The sequence below is a fragment of the Mirounga leonina genome, unplaced genomic scaffold (assembly GCF_011800145.1).
Source record: "Mirounga leonina isolate KUSES-001 unplaced genomic scaffold, KU_Mleo_1.0 Mir_170, whole genome shotgun sequence".
Lineage (NCBI taxonomy): Eukaryota > Metazoa > Chordata > Mammalia > Carnivora > Phocidae > Mirounga > Mirounga leonina.
This window is the reverse complement of record NW_023270433.1, coordinates 36,570,904-36,590,459: the sequence shown is the minus strand read 5'-3', so window position 1 is coordinate 36,590,459 and position 19,556 is coordinate 36,570,904. Positions and strand designations below refer to the sequence as shown.

Genomic DNA, 19,556 nt, shown 5'->3' with positions numbered 1-19,556 from the left:
GCAATTATAACAACATATATTGTTATAAATTATGTAAATGTGGTCTCTAAGTATCTTATTGTACTGTACTCCCTTTGAGATGATAAAATGTGTATGTGTTGGAGCGAGGTGAGTTACGTACGCATTGTGACGTACCATTAGGTTACTGTTGACCTTCTGATGATAGATCAGGAGGAGCATCTCCTTCTGTGAAGTTGTGCCATCTTTATATTGTTTGTTTCCTGGTGTACTGCACAATGTTCCCTTTGGGGTGAGTTCTCAAGTTTGGTGAACAAGGCTCTGTTAGTTTTTTGTTTCCATGGGAAAAACCGTTCAGATTTCACATGACTCCAACAGTCAGAATGATGTAATCCACTGACCCTGAAGACTGCTGGAAGAACAGAAAATTTATGTTTGTTATTATTTCTCTCAGGTCAGATTCATAGCCCATGGTGTGATATTTAGCTTCTTTATATAAAATACAAGTTAACCATTTATATCATACTGGCTACTTGTAGAGGGAAATAGGGTTATTAGTGTTAAATAATAAGCATTCTCTTCTTAAAAAAGTGGGTGTGGACTGTGTATACTTACTGAATCGTAATGGTGCCCCATTAAAAAAATTTTTTTAAGTTCATTTGAGAATTTTAATTGGCTTAGAGGGGATAGGGATAAAAAAGAAGGATTGGTTAAGATACTGCTTAAAAATTTCTAATTAGGGGCGCCTGGGTGGCTCAGTCGTTAAGTGTCTGCCTTCGGCTCAGGTCATGATCCCAGGGCCCTGGGATCGAGCCCCACATTGGGCTCCCTGCTCGGCGGGAAGCCTGCTTCTCCCTCTGTCACTCCCCCTGCTTGTGTTCCTGCTGTCGCTGTCTCTCTCTGTCAAAAAAAAAAAAAAAAAATCTTTAAAGAAAGTCTTATTTAAAAAAAAAATTCTAATTAATGCTTTATGTTATGACTCCTTATTCTAACTTGTAACTAGCCATTACTTTCCTGTTCGTTCATTATGTTAGTCTCATAGGCCTTATCATTTCAGACTACTGGTAACTACAAAACTCATTGCTTAACTTTTTCATTATAAGTGCATTGTTTTGTCTAGTTGTATTTCCAAAATACATATTATTTAGGAATATTAGTTATAGAGTTATATTTTCAGAACGTTTAAGGGGAGACGACAAGCGGATACGAAAAGGCCTCCCCTGCTAAACATTAGACACGGTGCTAGGTGCTGGTAGGATCAAGAGGAACCCAACATTGAGGAAAATCCTTGTCTGGATCTCCTGACCCAATTTGGAATTAGCTAGAGGTGTTTTTTTTTTTTTAAGATTTTATTTATTTGAAAGAGCAAGAGCATGAGTGTGGGGGGAAGGACAGAAGAAGAGGGAGAAGTGGGCTCCCCACTGAGCGGGGAGCCCGATGCTTGGCTGGATGCCAGGACCCTGAGATCATGCATGAGCTGAGCTGAAGGCAGATGCTTAACCGACTAAGCCACCCCGGTGCTCTGAATTAGCTAGAGTTCTTAACTGCAGTTCTCATGAAATCAGATTGGGATAGTAATTTACCTTGACAATACTGTATTATCTTTTTATGTACTACATGTTGCTTTTTAAATTTTAGCAAGTTAATATTCCACTATAACCAATTTGTATTAACTATGTGAAATGAGCTTTGTATTGAGTCACTAGTTGCTCTTCTTATTGCCTTAAGTATACCGTATGATTAATAACTTTGGTAAAACTTAATTTGCAAGAGTAATTAAATTGGTGAGAAAACTGGTATATTACAGCAGCTTGCCTTTTTTTGTTTTTTTAAGATTGATTTATTTATATGAGAGAGTGCAAGAGAGTGTGTACAGGCCGGGGAGGGGCAGAGGGAGAGGGAGAGAGAGAATCCTCAAATAGACTCCATACCTAGCACAGAGTCTGACACAGGGCTCAATTCCAGGACCCTGAGATATGATCTGAGCCAAAACCAAGAGTTGACGCTGAACTGACTGAGCCACCCAGGTGCCCCTATAGCAACTTGCCTTAAAATAGCCTTCATTTTCTGGCACTTGGGTGGCTCAGTTGCTAAGTGTCTGCCTTTGGCTCAGGTCATGATCCCAGGGTCCTGGGATCGAGCCCCGCATCGGGCTCCCTGCTCTACGGGAAGCCTGCTTCTCCCCCTCTCACTCTCCCTGCTTGTGTTCCTTCTCTCACTGTGTCTTTCTCTGTCAAATAAATCAATAAAATCTTAAAAAAAAAATAGCCTTCATTTTCCGGGGCACTTGGATGGCTCAGTCGGAAGATCATGAGACCCTGATGTCAGGGTTGTGAATTTGAGCCCCATGTTGGGCATAGATTACTAAAAAAAATAAATAAAAATAACCATCATATTCTGTTTTTTCATAGGGTAAGCATTTTGTTGGATTTTAAGTCTTATTTTTGCTTTCCATGTAGAATGAAAATAGGGATTATATATTTGGGCAGTTACATAATGTTACTATACCTTTGGTCGATCTGGAATTTATTTTAGGATGGAGTGTGACGGGAGCATCCAGCTTTTTTCTAGGTGGCTACCCTGTTGTTCCATCACTTCACAAATTTTATTTTTTTTTTAAAGATCTTATTTATTTGTCAGAGCGTGCACACAAGCAGGGAGAGTGGCAGGCGGAGGAAGAAGCAGGCTCCCTGCTGAGCAAGGAGCTTGATGTGGGACTTGATCCCAGGACCCTGGGATCATGACCTGAGCCGAAGGCAGACGCTTAACCGACTGAGCCACCCAGGCATCCCAACACTTAACAAATTTTAAATGGCAGCTTTACTGTATTCTACATTTCCATATATTGGGTATTTTTAGGGATTTCTGTTCTGTTCCACTGGTCTGTGTGCCAGTATGGCAGCGCTGTAAGTGTTACATCTTACAGTAAATATTTTAATATCTGACAGGCTAGTTTCCATTATTTTCCTCAGAATTTTCTTGGCTGCTGTTGCATATATTGTTATTTTCGGATGAACTTTAGAATCAGCTTTTCTAGTTAACAGAAGGCTGTAGTTTTCACTTTTATCATGCCACATTTATAGAGAAACTTAGGGAGAATTGATCTTAATGACGTTGCATGTCCTATCCAAGATTTATCATATATTTTTCCAATTATGTAAGTCCTCTTTCAGTAGAGCTTTAGTTTCTTTCTTTGTATCTTAAGTTTATTCCTACTTCTTACCTTTTGTGGCACATTGTATGTTTCCATTATATTTCTTATCTATTTATTGTATACACGAAGGCTGTTTATTTCAGAATATACCGTTGGAGATGCTTTGGTTCCAGGCCACCACAATAAACTGAACATCACAGTGAAGCAAGTCAAATGAATCTTTTAGTTTCTCGGTGCATATAAAAGTTATGTTGAGGGGCTCTGGGTGGCTCAGTTGGTTAAGCGACTGCCTTCGGCTCAGGTCATGATCCTGGAGTCCCAGAATCGAGTCCCGCATCGGGCTCCCTGCTCAGCGGGGAGTCTCCTTCTCTTTCTGACCCTACGCCCTCTCATGCACTCTCTCTCACAAATAAATAAATAAATAAAATCTTTAAAAAAGTAAATAAAAGTTATGTTTACAGTATACTGTAGTTTATTAAGTGTGCAATAGCATTGTGTCTAAAAAAACAATGTACATGCCTTAATTAAAGAGTACTTCATCGCTAAAAAATACTACCCATCATCTGAGCTTTCAGCAACTTGCAATCTTATTGTTTGTGGAGCGTCTTGCCTCAGTCTTGATGGCTCCTGACTTAGGGTGGTGGTTGCTAAAGGTCGGGGCGGCTGTGGCAAGTTCTTAAAATAAGACAGCAATGAAGTTTACTGCATCAGTTGACTTTTTCTTCCATGAACAATTACTCCTTAGCATGAGATGATGCTGTTTGATTACATTTTACCCACAGAGCTTTCAGAATTGAATCATTCCTCTCAAACCCTGCCACTGCTTTATCAGCTAAGTTTATGTGATGTTTGAAATCCTTTGTCACCATTTCAGCAGTCTTCATGGCATCTCCACCAGGAGTAGATTCCATCTCAAGAAAATACTTTTTCACCCATAAGGAGCAACTTCTGCATCCATTAAAGTTTTATCCTGAGATTATAGCAATTCAGACACATCTTCAGGCTCCAGTTCTGTTTCCCTTGCTTTTTCCACCACATCTGCACTTACTTTCTCCACTGAAGTCTTGAAATTTCAATATGTGAAAAACAGTGTGAAGTGCAATAAAGCAAAGTACAGTAAGATGAAGTGTGCCTATATTAATTTGTACCCAGAAACACTTTATTGTATTCTCTTATATTTGTAATAATTTTTTCGGTTTTGGGTTTTCCCTGGGAAACAGTCTATTTTCCAACTTTTTATACCTTTTAACTTTTCATGTAATGTTAAATAACAATGTTAACAAATTATGATAATAATAGACATCATTATCTTGTTCCTGTGCTTAGTGGGAATCTTCTATTTCCCCATCAGTCAGCATTCTCTGACTTTGGTATTGAGAGAGATGGTTTTCGTTGTTGCTTTTAACCTCATGTTAAGGAGATGACTATATGACCTTTCTTAGATCTGTTAACAAATGGTGAAATGTATCAACAGATGCCTAGTATTGAACTATCCTAAATTCATGGACTAAATTTTTACACTTGGATGTGATGTATTCCTATAATGTATTATTAAATTTGGTTTGTGCTTTTTATTTTGAGGATTTTTTTAATCTCTAGGCATACATGCGATTTTTCTGTAATTTTCTCTTTGGCATCAATATTATGCTTGCTTTTAAAAAAAAAAAGAAAATTAGAAACTTTCCTTTTCCTGTGTTTTGGAATCATTAAAATCTCACTGCATTTAGGTTTCTTTTGGGTTGCAAGAGCTCTTTGATGACTTTTTCTGTTTCCTTTGTAGTTATTGGTCTGGTTAAGATTTCTACCACTTGTGGAGTTAGTTTTGATAAATACTTTTCTAGAAGATCATCCATTTTATCCAGGTTCTCACATGTATTTGCAAAGAGATAAACAAAGCAGTATTTGGATTATTTTAATTTCCTCTATTTTGTACACTTATTTCTCTCTTTTTAAAATTAAGTTCGTTGGATGGTTTATGTTTTTTCCAAAGAACCAGCTCTAGGGTTTATTTATTAATCATTTTTCTGATTTTAATTGGTTATTTTCTGCTTATGTCCTTACTGTTTCCATCTTGTGCTTTCCTTAGATGGTCCCTATGCTGTGAATTTTTTTCTTAGTACTTTTGTTTGCTGTGAATTTTCCTGATTATTGCTTTAGCTGAATATTGTAGATTCTCAAATGCAATATTTTCGTTGTCATTTTCTGCAGTTTTATTTTTGGTTCCCTCTTTGATCAAGAGACAGTTTAGAAAATCAGGTAGTAGGACCTTTTTGTTTTCTGATGTAATAAATTTCTAATTTTTTTTTTTGCCTTTTGACTATAATTGGCTGTGCTATATCTGATTTTGAATATTTACTGGAATTTTCTTTGTGGCCTAGTATTTACTTAGGTTTTTGTAAAGTGTTCTGTGGGTACTTATGGTATATTTTGCTTTCAGGGTGCTTTTGATATGATATAAATTAGGTCTATCTTGTTAATTATGTATTTCTACTTAGTTCTTCTGTTTCGTATAGTTTTTGTTTCATGAGTGGTGGTGATGCAGTGTTACTTGGGGCAGTTCATAATGTCAGCTTTTCATCATGGATTACATCCTTTATCATCAATAAAGTAAAACAGCTGTTATACTTCCATGAAGTCTGTAACTTAGGACCATTTGTGTGGTATTCTTACTGGTCTTAGAAACTACTGATTGAGGGGCGCTTGGGTGGCTCAGTTGTTAAGCATCTGCCTTCAGCTCAGGTCATGATCCCAGGGTCCTGGGATTGAGCCCCACATTGGGCTCCCTGCTCCGTGGGGAGCCTGCTTCTCCCTCTCCCTCTGCTTGCCACTCCCCCTGCTTGTGCTCTCTCTCTCTCAAATAAATGAATAAAGTCTTAAAAAGAAACTACTGATTTATTCTTTTTTATTATATTTTCTCTCTCTGAGGTCACAATCTTTCATTATACTGTGGTGTTTCTGTTTAGTCCCCTTACAGGTATCTGGGGTATTCTTTCCCTTTGTTGCTCCCTAGATTTTTTTTTTTTTTTTCCTAATTACAGAGTGTGTCAATCAGTAGATATGTGCTCATATAGAAAACCTGGAAAGCAAATAGCCCAAAAGAAAAAACCAAAAGCCCCACATTGTAAACCCATCATCCAAATACACCACCATTATAAGACTATGTCTTACTCCTGTTTGTTTCCATATTTACACAGACCTATTCCCCTCTTTTCCAGAATCGCAGGGCCCATTAGATCTTGTTTCTGCAGGTTAGTGACTCAAATTTAGATTTTCCATTTTTGCACTCTCTGAAACAGTGGTGTTCAGGACAAATCCGACTGAATAAGCAGTATTCCAGCTGAATTGAAAGGAGAAATTAATGCATAAAGAAAAGCTTACTGGGGTTATTGAAATGCTCTTCAGTATGAATCTGTGTACTGTTGACCTGTGTTTTTGGCCTTCCATCTTTAGCCAAATATGCTGATGTGTAGCAGCCAATAATAAGGGGCTTAGTTTTGTAAACACAGAGGTTGTGGACGGTGATAGATCCTGAAAATATCTCTGGCTAATTCTCAGACTTGAAACTGAAAGTAAGGTCTCAAACTCAGTTCTGTGTTTACAGCCATATTCTTCACTCAAAATAAGAGTCTAAACATTCAAATAAAAATCTACATTTTGTGTATAGCTTGCTGGTAGAGTACTTGGCAAATGGTTTACTTTTTTCTAAGTTATGTACATATATATGTTTTGTATATATATATTTTATATATATATTTTTAAGATTTTATTCATTTGAGAGAGTGAGAGAGAGCACGAGGTGCGGGAGGGGTAGATGGAGAGGAAGAGGCAGACTCCCGCTTCCCCTGAGGAGTAAGCCAGATGCAAGGCTTGATCCCAGGATCCTGAGATCATGACCTGAGCCGAAGGCAGATGCCCAAACTACTGAGCCACCCAGGCGCCTCTCCAAGTTATATGTTTACCAATCTTTGTGGCTCTTGCTGTGTCTCAGGCAGTATGCTAAGATATCTATCTATATAAATTTTTTTAAATAATTCGTTTGAGGTTATTATTTTATATGTGATATAGGAAATGGTTTCCAGACTTTTGGTTTCATGGGCCACTAAAATTTAAAAAGAGGGATGCGATTAACATGGTTGCCAGCTTTTTATTTTGTCCCTAAAGGACATCTTTCAGAAGTTACCATTACGTGTCTGACTTCAGCTCAGGTCATGATCTCAGGGTCCTGGGATCGAGCCCAGCATTGGGCTCTGTGCTCACTGGGAGAGTGTGCTTGTCCCTCACCCTCTCCTTCTGCCCCTCCTCCTGCTTGTACTCTCTGTGTCTATCTCAAATGAATAAATAAAATCTTAACCAAAAAAATTACTGTGTATAGTAAATGATGATATTATTCTGGTACTGAATATTTAATTTGGGAACATAAATATTTTTGCTTTTCTTTATTCTAGTGTTACAGATTCATGGTATGTTTAGGGTTGGCTGTTTATTCAGCCTACTACCCTTTTATTTTACTGTTGAAAGAACTAAGACTCCAAAATGTCTCTGAGATCTGTGAGAAAATAAAGCTTTTTCTGATGAATTTATTTATTTATTTATTTTTAAGATTTTATTTATTTGCGAGAGAGAGAATGAGAGACAGACAGCATGAGAGGGAGGAGGGTCAGAGGGAGAAGCAGACTCCCTGCCGAGCAGGGAGCCCGATGCGGGACTCGATCCCAGGACTCCAGGATCATGACCTGAGCCGAAGGCAGTCGCTTAACCAACTGAGCCACCCAGGCGCCCTTCTGATGAATTTAGTATAGCGTTGTATTGACATACTAATAGCCATTACATTTGTCATTTTTGTCATATATATGTTGGTATGAATGCTGGTTGTATGTGTGTTAACTTTGTTTTTAGAATTGAAATTTGATGATTCCCAGAGCCATCTTTTTCTGTAAGAGAATTTCCTGGATTAATTTGTATCTGGGGAAATTCCTGATTGCAGCTCTTGTTGCAGTGTAATGTGTGACAATGATAGCTTACTGAGATACTAAATTGCTATGTATTAGGAAACTTTGTAAGAATGTAATTTCATATAATAGGAATTTAATGATATAAGAAAGGGAAGAAAGAAAATGAGATCATCAATACAATTGTGTTGGGCTTTCTCTTCCCCTTGTGAAAGGGCCTGCGCCTTGGCAGGATGTTGTTTACATTCTCTTGATTGGTTACCCCTACTCTTCTCACTTTGCCTTTTTCCATTCCTTATCTCATGTCTTCTGTTTCTTGCACTCTGGCTTCTCCTCTCCCTGCAGTTCTGTTCTTGTTACCTCTTTCCCCATCTCTTTTTGTTCTTGAACGTCTTTAATTAGTGATTTAAATTTTAAGTTACTGGCTTTTCTTCCTGTAGCATTTGAATTGAAGTGGCACTGAACTGGCAAAATAGAACATTGCTGTTAAGTTCTTTGGTGCTTCAGGGAAGTCTACATTTTATTAGTGTAAAAGCTTATGAGTAAAGAATGTGTGCAAAAAAAAAATGTGTTCTGTTCTTATTTCTGCTTGATACTTTTCCTTTAATATATGCGTTTATATATATTTTAGTGGAGATTTATGATAACTTAGGATTTTTTTTTTCTCCTGTGAGCACTTACAGTTTTATGTTGGGGGCAAATGTATTTTTTTCAGTCTTGTTTTGTGTACATTTTTTACATGTTAAGTAATTCAGTTCAACTTATAAAAACATTTTAAAACTTGTACTTGGGACGCCTGGGTGGCTCAGTCAGTTGAGTATCTGACTCTTGGTTTTGGGTCAGATCATGATCTCAGGGTCCTGAGATGTCCCATGTTGGGCTCCACACTCAGTGGGGAGTCTGCTTGAGATTCTCTATCTCCCTCTGCATTCAGTGAACTATTTTAATATTTAAAGAAGCCCCCAAGAAAATGTATATTTTATCAGCTCTATTGAGGCATATTTTTAAAGAATTTATATCCTTTTATTTAGTAATAGGGGTACTATATTTTAATTCTCACTTTTTTTTAATAGAAATTTTGCTTCGTTGCAGATAATATGCATACTCTAGCATGGGGGATAGAGAGGGGAGTCTTTTATTTGCATTTGCCTGACTAATGAATTGAACATCATCTCATCATCATGTGCTTCTTGGTTATCTGTATGTCTTCTTTGGAGAATTGATTATTCATATTCTTTTGCCCATTTCTAGTTGGGTTATTTGTCTTTTATTATTGAGTTGTGGAGTTATTTATGTATTCTAGATAACAGTCCCCTTATCACATACATCATTTGCAAATATATTTTTCTCCCATTCTTCTCCCATTCTGTGGGTTGTCTTTTGGTTGAACCTTTAAAAAAAAGCCATTAAGAATCCATTTAGGGACACCTGGCTGGCTCAGTCAGTAGAGCTTGGGACTCTTGATTTCAGGATCATGAGTTCAAGCCCCATGTTGGGCATAGAGCCTGTTTAAAAAAAAAAAAAAGAATCCATTTAAAGTTGGTGAAACTTCTTAAAATATTTGTGATGTTAGCTGCTTCTGGGGATTGTTTGCAAAATTATTATTTTTTTTTTTTTAAAGATTTTATTTATTTATTTGAGACAGAGAGAATGAGAGACAGAGAGCATGAGAGGGAGGAGGGTCAGAGGGAGAAGCAGACTCCCTGCCGAGCAGGGAGCCCGATGCGGAACTCGATCCAGGGACTCCAGGATCATGACCTGAGCCGAAGGCAGTCGCTTAACCAACTGAGCCACCCAGGCACCCCAAAATTATTTTTTAAATTAGAGGCTCAAGGAGCTTCTCCCAAACCATTTACCTCTCAAAAACAGCCGCTTTTTCAAACAGCTGATATCCCACAATATCAGGGACACATAGATGAAAATGCTCATTTTCTGCACTTGTTGCAGCTGTCTTTGCTGTGTGCTTAAATACTGCTTTTTTTCTCAGCAGAGACTTAAGTACATTTCTATTCTATGCCTATGTGTGAAGGTTGAGACTGCCAAGAATCTTGTTTCTTCGTTTTAGGAGTCTCACTGTATTGTGGTTTATGTACATTTTGATGACCCTGTAGTGTGTGCGCCAATGAAATATCTTCTGCACATATAAAAAGTTTTAATCATTTTCAGCATGGTTTGTTGTTTCTTTGAAAATTGATAATCCATATACTTTATAATTTTAACTCTCCATTAGAATTAATTAGAATATCAACCACAATATTTAGTCCCCACATCATGCTGGAAAACTGAAACTTGTAAAGTAAAGCTTTAAAGAAATTGTAAAATAAATAGCTGTTTGCCATAGGATGTTCAGAAACTGTAGAGGAATGTTATGAATTATTCCCAGTTCTACCACCTAGAGGCAGCCACTTTTAAAAAAAAATTTCATTTTTTAAAAGATTTTGTTTTTAAATCTCTACACCCACCGTGGGGCTCAGATCTACAACCCTGAGATCAAGAGTCGCTTGCTCTGTGGACTGAGCAAGTCATGTGCCCCTTACATAATACTTTCTATCCTTTATAGTACATGGTAGCTAACATTACTTTTCTATTCCTATAGTTTTGCGTATTTTCTTTTTTTTTTTAAGATTTTATTTATTTGACAGAGAGAGACAGCAGAGAGCAGGAACACAAGCAGGGGGAGTGGGAGAGGGAGAAGCAGGCTTCCTGCTGAGCCGGGAGCCCAATGCGGGGCTCGATCCCAGGACCCTGGGATCCTGACCTGAGCTGAAGGCAGACGCTTAATGACTGAGCCACCCAGGTGCCCCTGTTTTTTATTACTGTAGTTTAAATAGAATCATATAATATGTAACCTTTAGAGCCTGGCTTCTTTCACTTACCATGATGAATTTGAAATTTGTCCATGTTGTGGTGGTGTTGTATTATACACCATGTACAATTCATCCATTTATTTAAAGATTTTATTTATTTATTTATTTTAGAGAGAGTGACAGAGGGGGAGGAGCAGAGGGAGGAGGACAGGCAGACTCTGTGCTTAGTGTGGAGCCCGATGCGGGGCTCAGTGCAGGGCTCAATTTCAGGACCCTGAGATCATGACCTGATCCGATATCAAGAGTCAGATGCTCAACCAACTGAGCCACCCAGGTGCCCCTGTCAGTTCATCCATTTAAAGTGTATAGGGTTAGGGGCACCTGGGTGGCTCAGTCGTTAAGCGTCTGCCTTCAGCTCAGGTCATGATCCCAGGGTCCTGGGATCGAGCCCCGCATCGGGCTCCCTGCTCAGCAGGAAGCCTGCTTCTCCCTCTCCCACTCCTCTTGCTTGTGTTCCCTCTCTCGCTGTGTCTCTCTCTGTCAAATAAATAAATAAAATCTTTAAAAAATAAAAAAATAAATAAAATAAAAGTGTATAGGGGTGCCTGGCTGGTTCAGTCAGAAGAGTATGAGACTCTATCTCAGGGTCGTGAGTTCAAGCCCCATGAGTGTAGAGATTACATAAATAAATAAAACTAAAAAAAAAATCAGCTTGTTAATTTAAGAAAAAGCCTGTGCAGATTTTAATTCTACTGAATAATTTTCACAAGATAGGTGCAATATACTTTTCCTTTTTTTTTTTTTTAACGTTTGGTGGAAAATAGATTGTATTCAGTATGATGCCTTCCAGTGTATTGTAATGCAGGCTAATAGACAACAGACCATAAATTCATATAGCTAACCTTAATTTTTTTCCTGCTTACATTTTTTTTCCTTGCTTACATTTTTAAGTTAGAGGTATAAACACCATATCAAGGGCAATAGACTGACTTTTAGGTTGAAGAGCTCAGTTTTTGGTTTAAGACAGGACTTCAGACTTAACTTTTATAGGGGCTGAAAATGCAAAGATGTGTGGTTTTATGTTTTTTTTCTTCACTTAAAAAAATTTTTTTTTTAAGATTTTGTTTATTTGAGAGAGAGAGAGTGAGAGCATGAGCACAAGTGGGGAGGCAGAGGGAGAAGCAGACTCCCCGCAGAGCAGGGAACCTGACGCTGGGCTCCATTCCAGGACCCTGGGATCATGACCTTAGCTGAAGGCAGATACTCAACCGACTGAGCCACCCAGGCGCCTGCCCCTTCCTTTACTTAAAAGATTTTTATACTAATTAAGCAGTACAGATTATATGTCATTCATTCCCCACTTAACTTACTATTAGAGTTAGTTGCCAGCAAAAGGTTCTGTATTTGTATAACTGAATAAAGAGAGATTTTTCTTAATCTGTTATTGACAGATTTATAGTTTGTGTCAAGAAGGTGTTTTGTACTTTTTTCCTTTTGATAGTTCACATATAAATTGGTAAATGGCTAGTATGTTCTTCTCATATTTATATATATATATATACACATTTTAGTTTTTTAATTTTTATATATTTTATATATTTTTATTTTATTTTTTAAAGATTTTATTTATTTGAGAAAGAGAGAGAGAGAGCATATGAGAGGCGGGAGGGTCAGAGGGAGAAGCAGGCTCCCCGCGGAGCAGGGAGCCCGAAGCGGGACTGGATCCAGGGACTCCAGGATCATGACCTGAGCTGAAGGCAGTCACTTAACCAACTGAGCCACCCAGGCGCCCTATTTTTTATATTTTTAAAAAAGATTGATTTATTTGTCAGAGAGGGAGAGAGAGACTGAGCAAGCAGGGGGAGTGGCAGACAGAGGGAGAAGTAGGCTCCCCGCTGAGCAAGGAGCCCAATATAGGACTCAGTCCCAGGACTCGGATCATGACCTGAGCTGAAGGCAGACGCTCAACCCAGTGAGCCACCCAGGCGGCTCCACATGTACATTTTTAGAACATGCAGATTTTAGAAATGTTTAACTTTTCTCTAGATAACTAATATGTCCTCCTTTCTCCTTTCTTTTTTAAGATTTTGGGACTGAGAAGTTTGAGGACTGTATTCTGGTTTCTTTTTTGTAGTCTCAATTTTCTTTTCTTTTTTTTTTTTTTTAAAGATTTTATTTATTTATTTGAGAGAGAGAGAATGAGAGACAGAGAGCATGAGAGGGAGGAGGGTCAGAGGGAGAAGCAGACTCCTCGCCAAGCAGGGACCCCGATGCCGGACTCGATCCCGGGACTCCAGGATCATGACCTGAGCCGAAGGCAGTCGCTTAACCAACTGAGCCACCCAGGCGCCCCTGTAGTCTCAATTTTCTCATAATGATTTGTTTATATCCCCTCAGAGCATCATGTACTTAAAAATATTTCTTTGTTTTTCAGGTTCTAAATGGCTTCTAAGAAGTTGGGTGCAGATTTTCATGGTAAGTGGACTGTTAGATATCATGGTTTAAGTTATGATTTGATCAGAAGATTTGAAATCACTTAACGTTGTCTAAGTAAGTGCACCTTTTTGTTTATTTAAATGAACAGCTTGAGAAAAAGTTGTACAACAGTGTAGCATATACATTCCAATGGATTTCAGGTAATTTAATACTGAAGTTTTTTTTTTTTTTTTTTTTTTAAGATTTTATTTATTTGCGAGAGAGACAATGAGAGACAGAGAGCATGAGAGGGAGGAGGGTCAGAGGGAGAAGCAGACTCCCTGCCGAGCAGGGAGCCCGATGCGGGACTCGATCCCAGGACTCCAGGATCATGACCTGAGCTGAAGGCAGTCGCTTAACCAACTGAGCCACCCAGGCGCCCCAATACTGAAGTATTGAAGTAGATAGTTAAGTTTTAGAGTCTCTTTGGTTATTGTACTTGAAACTACCAGAGGTGAATAGGGAGCCTACCTATTTTTATTGTTCTTCAGCAGTATTTTGAAGTAGTTACATTCCCTTTCTTACTCTCTGGTCATAGCTCTTGGTCATCTCAGGTGTGAAAAACTCTAAACCTTTAGTTAATACTTAATAATGTTTTGCTTTAATGTCCATCCTTGTTGTCCTCCCTCCCTGCCCCACGGTGATAGGAAGTAATTACTACAAATAAACTGTGATCAGTAATTACAGAAATGTTAGTAGTAGTAATTACAATTTTGCATTTGAAACGAATAGTTTATCATCTTTTTCTAAGATACACCTTTCTAAACTGAATACATTAATAAACTTTATTATCTGCATTTGGGAGAAAAGGAGGTGCCTAAGAAGTTAGATTCTCATTTCATACAGTAGAAGATAAGAATTAAATACCAGAAATAGCCAAACAACAGTTATTTTAAAAGGGTTTTTGAGGGGCGCCTGGGTGGCTCAGTCATTGAGCATCTGCCTTCGGGTCAGGTTATGATCCCGGGGTCCTGGGATTGAGCCCCGCATTGGGCTCCGTGCTCCGTGGGAAGCCTGCTTCTCCCTCTCCCACTCCCCCTGCTTGTGTTCCCTTTCTCGCTGTGTCTCTCTCTGTCAAATAAATAAAATCTTTTTTTTTTTTTTTTTTAAAGGGTTTTTGAGGGGCACCTGGGTGGCTCAGTTGGTTGGGTGACTGCCTTCGGCTCAGGTCATGATCCCAGGGTCATGAGATTGAGCCCCACATCAGGCTCCTTGCTCAGCGGGGAGCCTGCTTCTCCCTCTCCCTCTCCCTCTGCTTACTACTCCGCCTGCTTGTGTGCACTCTCTCTCTCTCTCTCTCTCTCTCTGTTAAATAAATAAATAATATCTTAAAAAAAAATAAAAGGGTTTTTGGGGGCGCCTAGCAGCTCAGTCAGTTAAGCATCTGACTCTTGATTTCTTCTTAGGTCATGATCTCAGGGTTGTGAGATCAGCTATGCTTTGGGCTCCGTAATGGGCATGGAGCCTGCTTTAAGATCGTCTCTCTCCTCCCTTCCCTGCCCCTTTAAAAAAATGAAGGTTTTTAAAGCTAATCTTCCATTTTTAAAATCATGTCATTGTAAGAATGATTTGCCAGACCGCATGACAACATATGTTGGTATGCTCTTCTAGTTGCTTGATTGTATCAGTCACCTGAATCAGTCTGCAGCAGCAGTCACTGGGGTTCTAACTTGCTTATATATTTTATATAACAGTTTAATATTTTGAATTACCATTGTGCATATGCTTACATACATCAGTTGTATGTGTTTTGTTAGGTCCTTTTGGAGTTAAGTCAGTCACACTCTGGAATTTGCATTCTTTATAGCAGGTCAGGCATCAGATCTACCAGGTAAGCTATTTCCTGTTGTCTAAGGACTATTAGACAATACTTTCAAAGTATTCAAATGAAAGTAGAGAGATAGATCCGAAGTTGCCTCTGGATCACTTTTTTTTTTTTTAAAGATTTATTTTTTTGAGAGAGCGAGAATGAGAGAAAGAGAGAGAGAGTACATGAGAGGGGGGAGGGTTAGAGGGAGAAGCAGGCTCCTCGCCAAGCAGGGACCCCGATGCAGGACTCGATCCAGGGACTCCAGGATCATGACCTGAGCCGAAGGCAGTCGCTCAACCAACTGAGCCACCCAGGCGCCCTGGATCACTTTTTTAAGGAAAAAGAGGACAGAGCAAAGGACAGAGGAGAGAAAATAGCAAAAAAGAAAAATTTAAGCTTATAATCTTATTTCAAAAGATAAGCTATATATCTCGACTCTTTGGGAAGTCCTTTTTGACTGGAGTGAAAATAAGATGGACCCCAGGTTATGTGTTCCAGCTAAACAGTTCAGAGAGAAGATTCTAATTTTGAAGTTACCTGATCAATAACTTTTTTATTTTATTTTTTATTAAAAAAAATTTTTTTTTTTTTTAAAGATTTTATTTATTTGACAGAGAGAGACCCAGCGAGAGAGGGAACACAAGCAGGGGGAGTGGGAGAGGGAGAAGCAGGCTCCCCGCAGAGCAGGGAGCCCGATGTGGGGCTCGATCCCAGGACCCCGGGATCACGACCTGAGCCGAAGGCAGATGCTTAACGACTGAGCCACCCAGGCGCCCCACCTGATCAATAACTTTTTTAGAAATTCCTCCATCTCCTTACATTCCTCACCAAAATTTTGTTGTTTGAGTGAAGCATTCTACCTCCACGCCCATCGTGGAGCCCAACGTGGGGTTTGAATTCACAACCCTGAGATCAAGACCTGAGGTGAGATCAAGAGTCAGATGCTTAACCAACTGTGCCACCCAGGTGCCCTGAGAAAATATTTTTTTCTCTTTCTCTTTTCAGCTTCTGCTTTAAACTGGTGAGCTGCTACTTGAATTTCTATAGCTTTGGAGTTTTTAAAGAATCTTATTTTTAGGTATTATGTAGCTTAAGGAATAGAAATTAAAGGAAATAGGCAAAAAAAAGGTGTGGGGAGAATAGCAATCTTGTCAGCATCTGAGTGCAGGAAATCAAGTTTAGCCTGGTCTTTCAGGGCTGAAATTAGAAAGCCAGGAAACTAAGGCTCGTACTCCCCCCATCTCTCAGGAAGCTACATAGCCTTTCCTTACTGCTTTTCTCTGCGGGTGTGCTCCATTTTTATTCTTCTGTTTATAGACTTGCTTTCTTGACCTACTTGTGTAGAGTGCATAGGGTGAAAAATGCCCCCCCCCAATATGATGCAGCTTGCTATTTGATCTTTCAGTCTAAGTGGCTAGCATCATATAGCTCAAAGTTTTTCTATCTGTCGGGCAAGGGGGTATCTGATTGGTACAGCCTAGTTTATAGGCCTGTGGATTGATTCTCCCTAAGGTAGGTATTATCTGACTGGTCCATTGGGGTTAGTGGGTGTGTGTGTATATAATTCTTCCAGGGCATTTGGAGTGTGGACAAGGAGGTAACATCTGCTTTTGTGACTGGATATTAAATTTTTTTTTTTTTCTTTTTAAATATTTGGGCTGACTAGATCCTGTGCTATGACTAGTATTTGATTTTACCTTAAAGTTCTTTTTTTTTTTTTTTTTTTAATTTATCAGAGAGAGAGGGATTGTGTGCGCACAAGCAGGGAAGAGTGTTAGGCTAAGGGAGAAGCGGACTCCCCGCTGAGCAAGGAGCCCAGTGCAGGACTTGATCTCAGGACCTTGGGATCATGACCTGAGCTGAAGACAGACTGCTTAACCAACTAAGCCATCCAAGTGCTTCCCTCAAGTTCATTTTTTTTCAACTAAGGTTGAACTTCTTCCACTGTCATTAATAACTTCATAGCCCTAAATAACAAAATAAGAGAATAAGCAGTTAATTCTGAAAGACCTTTAAAAATATTGTTCTTTTATATTATATAAATTGCAAACCCTTGGCTCAGTTTAAATCAGGCCTTTCTTGGAGTCTGGTGTTTTATTTATTTTATTTATTTTTTATTTTTTATTTTTTAAGATTTTATTTATTTGAGAGAGAGAATGAGAGAGAGCACAGGAGGGAAGAGAGTCAGAGGGAGAAGCAGACCCCCCGCTGAGCAGGGAGCCCAATACGGGACTCGATCCTGGGACTCCAGGATCATAACCTGAGCTGAAGGCAGTCACTTAACCAACTGAGCTACCCAGGCGCCCGAGTCTGGTGTTTTAAAATGTTAATTCTCTTTAGTTTTTAACTTATTTTCCACTTTAAGAAAAAAGTTATTTTCCAGAAGAGATTTCTTACTTTTTATTTATTTTTTTAGAGAGTGTGTATGCGAGTGAGCGTTCAAGCAGTGGGGGAGGGGTAGAGGGAGAGGGAGAGAATTTTTTTTTTTAAGATTTTATATATTTGACAGCGCATATAAGAAGGGAGAGTGGCAGGCAGAGGGAGAGGGAGAAGCCGGCTCCCTGTGGAGCAGGGAGCCTGATGTGGGGCTCAATCCCAGGACCCTGGGATCATGACCCGAGCTGAAGGCAGATGCTCAACCAACTGAGCCACCCAGGTGCCCCGAGAGAGAATCTTAAGCAGGCTCCACACCCAGTGCAGGGCTTGATCTCATGACCTTGAGATCATGACCTGAGCTGAAATCAAGAGTCGGTCACCTAACTGACTGAGCTACCCAGGTGCCCCAGAAGTGGTTTTTTTTTTAAGATTTTATTTATTTGAGAGAGAGAGAATGAGCCAGGGGGAGGGGCAGAGGGAGAGGAAGAAGCAGACTACCTGCTGAGCAGAGAGCCCAATGTGGGGCTTAATCCCAGGACCCCAAGATCATGACCTGAGCCAAAGGCGGATGCTTAACCGACTGAGCCACCCAGGTGCCCCCAAGTGTTTTTTTGGCTCAGGTCATGATCTTGGGGTCCTGGGATGGAGCCCTGCTGAGTGGGGAGTCTGCTTCTTCTTCTCCCTCTTTCCCTCCCCCAGCACTTGTGCTCACTCTCTCGCTGTATCTCAAATAAATAAAATTGAAAAAAAAAAGTTTCAACAAGCAAATTCCTCTTTTAATATCTGAGAAGATGCCTTGAGATTCTAATTTAGGAAAAAATAAGTCTGTACAAACAGATAAAACTTAATAAACCTAAACTCTTTCCTTTGAAAGGCCAGGCTGTCCTATTTATGACCATTGAGCTAGCTAACTTCTGAGGGAGGTTCATTTTGCCCTTGGTTTAATTTCTCCTAGGATATTGAAATACTTTTTCTGCTGAGTGATAGATAAAGATGTTTTATTTTAAATTGTTTTTAAAGTTGATCTGTTACGGCTTTACAGTGTAATGTGAAGAAGTTGGCCATCGTTTAATCATTGCTCTCCTCCCCGCACCGTCTGTCAAGACTTTACCTTTGTTTTCAGCATTGTTACTATGATGTGGCTTGGTGTGATTTTCTGTGTATTTATCCTGCTTGAAGTTAGCTAAACTTCTTGGATCTGTGGGTTGATATCTTTTATCACTCTGGGAAAATTTGCAGCCATTATTTCTTTTCACATTTCATCTGCCCCATTGTTTCTCTCTTATCCTTTTAAGACTCTAATCATACACGTATTAGGCTGTTTGATATTGTCCTAAATATCTCTTAAGGCTCTGTTTCATTTTTTTTTTTTTTTTTTTTACCTTTGTGTTTCAATACGGTTAATTTCTTTTGACCTGCCCTCAGGTTCTCTGGTTCTTTCCTCTGCTAAGTATTTTCTGACTATCAGGATAGCCTGGTTATGAACTATCAAAGATTTTTGCAGTATCTTCTCTGATACTGCATTTTTCATTTCTAGCATTGTTGCTTTGTCTTTCTTTTTCTGTCTCTTGTTGAAATTCCTAATCTGCTCACACATGTTCATCTTTTCCACTAGATCCTTTAATATATTTATTATAGTTATTTTAAACCTTTCTGATAATTTCAGTATCTTTGCTATCCCTCAGTTTGGGTCTGATGACTGGTTCCTCTCTTAATGATGGATCACATTTTCTTGCTTGTGTGTCTTATTTTTGATTGAATGCCAGACATTGTGTATTAAAAAGCTGATTTTGTAGGTTATCTGGCTTTTGTTGTTAGGATGTGAGTAACATTTTCTTGTGACTTCACATCCTGTTGCAGATATCTGTATAATTTTATGTGTGTCTGTCTACATGTGTGTCTGTCTACATGTGTGTCTATTTATCGATCCATCTGTCAACTTCTTTCTTTCTTTCTTTCTTTCCTTCCTTCCTTCCTTCCTTCCTTCCTTCCTTCCTTCCTTCCTTCCTTCCTTCCTTCCTTCCTTC

At 39.1% G+C, this 19,556-nt stretch overlaps 1 protein-coding gene across 2 annotated transcripts in view; it reads left to right on the top strand.

Annotated features, from left to right (window-relative positions):
• UBAP1 (ubiquitin associated protein 1) overlaps positions 1-19,556 on the top strand; it is a 62,438-nt gene that overhangs the window by 17,432 nt on the left and 25,450 nt on the right. For both annotated transcript variants that reach the window (XM_035016461.1, XM_035016459.1), the window contains exon 2: positions 13,303-13,343. In XM_035016461.1, coding sequence (XP_034872352.1) covers positions 13,341-13,343 — 3 coding nt within the window. In that variant the 5' untranslated portion in view covers positions 13,303-13,340. The remainder of the gene's footprint in view (positions 1-13,302; positions 13,344-19,556) is intronic.